The sequence below is a fragment of the Limulus polyphemus genome, unplaced genomic scaffold (genome assembly GCF_000517525.1).
Source record: "Limulus polyphemus unplaced genomic scaffold, Limulus_polyphemus-2.1.2 Scaffold2524, whole genome shotgun sequence".
Taxonomy (NCBI): domain Eukaryota; kingdom Metazoa; phylum Arthropoda; class Merostomata; order Xiphosura; family Limulidae; genus Limulus; species Limulus polyphemus.
Genome location: NW_013668134.1, coordinates 160836 through 168032, shown reverse-complemented (window position 1 = coordinate 168032; position 7197 = coordinate 160836). Strand labels below are relative to the sequence as shown.

The following is a 7197-nucleotide window of genomic DNA, read 5'->3' as shown; positions in this document are numbered from 1 at the left end:
GCCCGGTGGTTCATAATTGAAAAAACTGTTTGCGCATTATATATACAGCCTCTTAAAATCACATAACTTGTAATTGTTCCTATTTACTCTAGTAGTTTTATGTCTGTATCTTCTTTATTTTCTCATGGTTTTACATTTTTCTCCAGATTGTTTTTGTCCTTGAAACTTTAAACAGTTTCCTCAGTTTGAATTCAGTACCTTATCGCAATTTGCTGTATGAATGAATTTTCTTCTATTACCATCTTATTTTATAAGATCAGTGGAATATTTATATTTGGATTTCAAGCACTACTGAAAACCATGGAAATGAATGGTTTCTACAGGTCTGCTAAATCTGCCTTTTCTTCCTCTACGCACATTCTTCTCTCAGTTTTCCTTCTTTGAAATATATTTTCCTTTTTTTTAAGTTTATGCAGAAAGTTAGTATATTTTATGACTCAGGTTTGGCCTGATTTTTGAATCTTTTGGGACAGCTGTTTCACTTACAGTCTGTTCTTTTAGAGCCTCCCGATGGCTCAGCGGTAATTTTAAGGGCGTATAGCGCTAAAATTCAGGTTTCGATACCTGCAGTGGATAGAGCACAGATACCACATTGCGTAGGTTTGTGCTGTGCAACACAAAATGTTTTTGAAACAAATATACTTTTTTCTCGTCTTGAATAATACATGATTTTTACAGCTATGAATTTCTCTTGTAAGTTATAGAAAACAGAACATCCTCACTTCTCATATTGGTTCTTCTGCAAGCTGAGAACGTTTAGACATGTTCTTTTTAATTTGTTTATATATGCTGCAAATTTTCTTTGTTCAGATTCAATTTTCTTAATCTTACTTACTAAATGGATCTATTGTGGTTTCTTATGACAGCGAACGATAATCACTAAATGTTACTTTCCTCCAAGAGTATCTTGTAAAGAAATCTTTAGGAAGTAGCGGCACCTCTTGTTTTATTTCTAGGGGGAACACCTTCTCTGAAAGTAATATGTTGGTGTTAAATCGTCTTATTTTTCCGTACATCACTCAAATACCAAAAATAATAAGAGCTGACTCAAGAAATCACATATTTTTCACATTCAGAATCACGAGCATGTTTATTTTCTTCATTCTACAAGGTATTTCCCTTAATTTTTAAAGATTCCGTAACTTGTGGTATAAGGTAGTGATCCTCTTCAGTATATGGCATTGGTGAATTACTGAGTTAATTATTTATATTGGTCTTTGAATATCTTTAAGAAATTCAGTTACTAGAAATAATATACCTTTTTGATATCCCTTAATAACTAATATTCCACTCGTGTTTCTTCTATAAGGTACAGTGGCCCTTTATAAGACTAAAAATCAGCTATTAGTACTTTCGCCTGATGACAGTTATGTGTTGAACAGTATAACTCGACTTGTATCGAACTTGGTTTTAAGGCTAAGGTTCCTCTACTGGCTAATTGGTTAGCTTTTGGTGAATATACATCAATGTCATATTGAAGGTCAACCATTGTCTTTGTAATGATAGCAAGTTGGGATTCTCAAAAACGTTGAAAGAGTACCTTGGCACTAAGGCAAGCATTTTTTAGGATAACGAACTGTTTGGTGTATATTTTAAGATGTTTTTTCCAAAAGTCGAAAACCCCCATGAGCAGGAGATTGCGCTCTGTGAGTGACTTTATAGTTTCACGGTTTTATCAAACATACTTGTTATTTATACATTAAGCTATTAGATAATCATGGAATATTTGTTGTTGGTTTTTTTAACCTGAATGACATCATATACTTACAACGGGCTACATAGCCGAGTCAGAGACCTCTATGGTACGGACATAGCCGTTTCTAATTTTGACCAGAGTGAACGTAGCTATTCGGTAGCACCTGCCATCGCTTGACGAGGCTATTCTTAACCAAATAGTGGTGCTGACTGTCACTTTTGTAACGCACTCACAGTTGAAAGTGCGAAGCGTGTTTGATACTACCACGTCCTGTATGTGGAAAATATGAGACCCAAGTAAAAATAACATCTCAATAGACACCAAACATTCGAATAGCCTTTTTTTCTATATATGTAAATGAGTATTTAAACTGGAGTAAACTATCCTCTGACTTACCTTAGACACCAGAGCATCTTGCATTCGGCTGGATGGCAGGTACGTTTTCTTCCAGGTCGGATCATGTACATGTCGAAGGTAGGAGCCCATGGGTATATCATGTCTTGGTTTAGCTTGAGGGAAAACCAACTGAACCGTCCGATATGGCTAGTAAAAACAAAAGTAAAAACTATCGTATATGATATTCTTCTTTTTGACAAATGCTGTGATAAACGTAAACCTTTTTGTGATAGAGCCTTTTTCAACTCTTGGGTAAGTATCCAGTTACAATACCATTTTCATTATGCAGTCTCCATTTGAAATATCTTTAGCAATATTGTCACTTGGAATGTCATACCATGTGACTCATCTCTTGTCATGAAGATATTACCGTGATTGTGAGGTGTTTCACCTTTTTTACTTAAACTTAACTAGTGACGGAATTAGTTTGGTTTAAAACAGTCTACCATTGCCTACTTGCAACGTTGTAATTACAACATAACAAATTTCACATTTGTTGCTAGTGGCCATGTATGATTTCCAATCTCCCGAATTAATTATTCAGTTTACATTGATCAGTATATAACTCTTTGTGAGCGTGTCACCTTCATGGTGTGTCTGTGTTAAAAAAACAAAACTGTACATTCATTAATCTATGAAATAGCAATTTTCTGGTGTGTGCAATAAAATCCCATTACTAGGGGTGTTTTTTTTATTTGGAAGCAGTAAGTGTATTTTATGTAATACCTTTTAGTCTCATTACTTTTTGTATGTTTATTTCGATGAGAAATGCTATGCACCGCCAGGTATCGCAACCTTTTCTTCTGCCCGTCTAGATTATTGTAAAAGTATTGCTGTGATATCTGTTAAGCACTCTCATATCTATACTTCTGTTTGTACTCTCACATTGTCATTTTTCTGTATGTAATTTTTAGTAAACTACAGAACATTAAAGGTTTTTATTTAATCGTCATGCGCTAACTTTGACGGTGGGAACATGTCAGTGGCACATGCATGAATGTATATATGTATGTGTGTGTGCGTGTGTGTGTTTTAAATATCCTGGCGTCTGATTATGGAAAGATGTTTAACAAATGCATACAGTGAACTTATTCCGAAACAACATAATTTTAATTAGTCGTAAATGATTTATAGATAATGCTTCTCTTACATAGTCAATGGAAACAGAGACCAAATATCCACTGTCCACTCATTTTTTTAAAGTAGGACCCTGCCCCCACTTTTAACAATAACAGTAAGAATTTTTTAACGAAAATTTTAATAATTTATGCTCGAAAATTGTTGTATCTCTACGCATTTTCGTCTTTAATTGTCTATTTACAAGATATTTCTACTAGAGCGGGAAAATTAGTTATTTCCACAATCTGAAAAAAGAATTCCAACAGAAGGCTGAAAATTGACAATTAGAGCTAAATTATAAATATATTAAATTATTTTATCCAAAACAAATGGTGATAAAATTAAGTCAAAAGAAAATTTAAAATCTCAACATATCAATTATAATTTTATTTTGGAAAAAATTGTGGGGTTACATCATATAATTTGCAAAAGTTGATGGTATGATGCCGCACAGTATGCGAGCATGGATGGACACCTGAGAATTTGTTCAATTTTGATAAAAGAGTTAGCATAAAGGATCACATATAAAGTGTAATAGACTTAAAATAAGACCCAAAACTCGAGCGCTTTCGAATAGTTGACTATTCTTCTTCAAATATTTACTTGGATAAAAGTCATCGTACTTTACTAGTTAAGAACATTTTCATAATGTTGTGTTTGGCTGCCCCCCGCTGTTTCCTTGTTTTATACATTGTGGGTGCTTTTTGTAACAAATATATAAGAATAACTTGTAGATTCTTCTTTGATTAGTTAGCCCAAGATGGGATATGATTTAGGGTGAACTTAGAACAAACTATATGGAAACGTTTCTTTAGCCTAACTTCAGGTATTTTGGATAATTAAAAACACTACAAAGTATTGCTTTATGAAATTAGTTCATTAACAGTAGGGTATTTAAAGAAGAGATTTGGTTATGTAGCTCGATTATAAATGGCACGGTTAATCACGAGTTACACGTAACCATGTATACTATGATTACAGGCTCAAAGTGGATCAAAGTTAATATCATATTATTTAGCAAAACTTCATGCATAAGTCTGGTCTGCGTCCCGGCATGGCCAGGTGGTTAGGGTGCTCGACTCGCAATCTGCGGGTCGAGGGTTCGAATCCCCGTCACACCAAACATGCTCGCCCTTTCAGCCATGGGGGCGTTATAAAGTGTCGGTCAATCCCACTATTCGTTGGTAAAAGAGTAGCCCAAGAGTTGGCGGTGGGTGGTGATGACTAGCTGCATTCCCTCTAGTCTTACACTGCTACATTAGGGACGGCTATCGCAGATATCCCTCGTGTAACTTTGCGCGAAATTCATAACAAACAAACAAACGTCTAGTCTGTTGAATTGGGTGTCAGGGAAGGAATTCGCTCTAGGTTTTTTGGAATTGTTGGTCATAGATCCAACGACAGTGAAATATTTCATGGACCGCAAACGAATAAGTGATTTTGGTGTTTTTAAAGCTTGTCAATGAACCTTACGAACAGAGTTTCTATCCACTTTTATCTTTATTCAAATTTCTGTTACGCCTTTAAACTAGAGTGGCCAATATTTCATATTTTATTTACTTAAACAGCTTTAGAACACAACACAATATCTAAACTAGCTGTGAAACCTATGTCTAATAAATTCTTCAATTTATTTTTCAACCGTCGTTGATTTATTTATGTTTTATAAAAACTATCCTCTCATATCTTCTCACTTATTTCCTTTCCAAGATGTTGCATACTCGCACTAGGTTTAAAGTAAGATTCTCTAGGACATCACCTGAATATATATCATACTTAGTTCTCGTTACCATAAATATAGTTCAAACTTCTCAGTGGAAGTAAGCTAAACTATAACAAAATAATGCCTTGAACCTACGATAAGAATTTTATAATCAATTCATCTTCAGCCTCTCACGAAGTGAGGTTTACTTTTCGAAAGGACTGAGATTATCTTTTATTGTTAGTATTGCTATTATATTCAAATAGAATAAGACATTCACAAATAAACTATATTGTTAAAAATCATATATTTTTTCTGTATCAGAAAGATATTGGGATAATTACAAACCTGATGTTGTATTTTCTGCTGCTCCTGCTGTTGGTCGTAAAAATATTCTTGTCGTTCGTAATCAGACAAGATCTGCGGTTCGCAACGTTCTGGACGATATTCAGAAGTCATCTTAGTAGTTGGCAAAGTGCTCGGAGTTGCTGGAGAGGAAGCCCGAAAAAATCCTGCAGGTTTTGGCTCGAAGGCAGAACAGGTGGTTTTGGCTAATGGATGGCTAGTCCCCATGGTGCTAGATGTGGTGGGGGTCGTGGCAGGTGAGGAGTCAACCCCGGTCAACCTATGAATAAAATAAGGCTGTATATAAAAAAATTAATAAAATGATTCTAAACACCTGAGATCAGATATACTCGCAAGACCTGTAGCGAATAATTGCTACCCATTCTATATGTATGTATATATGCTAAAACAAGTAAGTTAATATAATATTTAAACGGTAAATATCTTGTAGGTATACTGGTAAAGCTGATTCTAGTCATATTGATTTATCTGAAGAAAGTTTTATATATAGACTTTTTCTGTCTCTTTCTTTCGAAATGCCTTCTGAGAGCCTTAGATGTTGTGATTTGGGTTAAACTGTCTTTATATTTATACAATTGACCACATATTTATGTAGGTATCTCCACTTAAAGAGTATTGAGAAATAGGTCATTTTTCGGGAACGACTGATTTATAGGATACTTACTATTTTTCCGAAACTTGCTAGTGTGTATAACGGACATCACCAAGTTGAGCTTTCAGTTTGACTTCAAAAAATCCTACCTTATGTATAAAGATTTATTTTAGGCGTATTCTTTTTTATAACACAAAATGCCAGGTGGTGTTATTTAGCTCATTTTTGTTTGTCTTACAATTATATTCTAAGTTCCAATTTGTTTCACCTAAGAAGTGAAGCAAACGAACTTTGTACCTGTATATATACATACAATCCTGTAATTGTCAATTACCGACAGGCTTGTTTCTGGCTTGAAAAAGAGCGTTTCCTCAAAACGTCGCCAAGTTAATAAATTACTACCATCGTGAGTTAAAGGTGATTTTTCTCTAAAAGTCTAATTTCTTTGTGTGTATATATGTATGTGTGTGTGTTTGTACATATTTATGTACAACAATGCAAAAAACTAACTGTTAACAATTTAAAGGTTTGGCCTTTAAAATTATATTTTTCCATTTGTTTCTCTTAAGGAAATAAACCCAGTATTTCACACAGTAGACGACAGTCACCTGATAATGGTCATTGGAGTGGTCGAAACGTTGTAATAAAGTTAAACAAAAAATGAAAATAAACAATACACCCAAAAGCTGTATCTCTGAACTTTTATTTAAACTATATAGTGGATTTCCTCTCCTTACAAGGTTCGAATCCACCCAAAAACTGTGAGGCAAATTATAACTTAATTCTTTAGAACCGGAACCCGAACTTCTTGATCACAGTTGCCATAAAATACGCTAAAAAATGGGTCAAGTAGCCATAAGTTTCTTTATAGGCGGAGTCTTTATTCGCCAAATACTGTTCTGATAACATAAGTGGTTTATGAATCACCCGTCTTTAGTATGTGCAAAATACGACACAGCAAACCAAGTTATCATCAGAAGACACCTCGTGCGCTCGACAGTCTTAAAATAGCATATTTTACACAACGACATGATTACTGGAGTGCGTCCATCTCATTGTTTATTCATGAACTTCAACAAAATAAACAAATAAGTATAATTTAAAATAAAATTAATTACAATATTAAACAAAAAAATCTTCAACTATGGCTATGGGTTTATTCCTTAATAAAGATTTTCAACGGCCACACACTACGTATCTTTCGTTTGACTACATTTGTTTTGTATAATACTCCAAGGAGTTCAGCGCATGGAGACGTATATGAAAAATAATTGTATTTGTTTCACAGTTGTTTGTTTGTTTTGAACTTCGCGCAAAGCTACACGA

The 7197-nt window shown here is 34.3% G+C and overlaps 1 protein-coding gene across 2 annotated transcripts in view; it reads right to left on the bottom strand.

Annotated features, from left to right (window-relative positions):
* Window positions 1-7197, bottom strand: part of LOC106467195 (PDZ and LIM domain protein 7-like) — a 52447-nt gene that overhangs the window by 7830 nt on the left and 37420 nt on the right. For both annotated transcript variants that reach the window (XM_022395320.1, XM_013927516.2), the window contains exons 3-4: window positions 5262-5538; window positions 2093-2239 (exon numbers count right to left, since the gene is read on the bottom strand). In XM_022395320.1, coding sequence (XP_022251028.1) covers window positions 2093-2239; window positions 5262-5538 — 424 coding nt within the window. The remainder of the gene's footprint in view (window positions 1-2092; window positions 2240-5261; window positions 5539-7197) is intronic.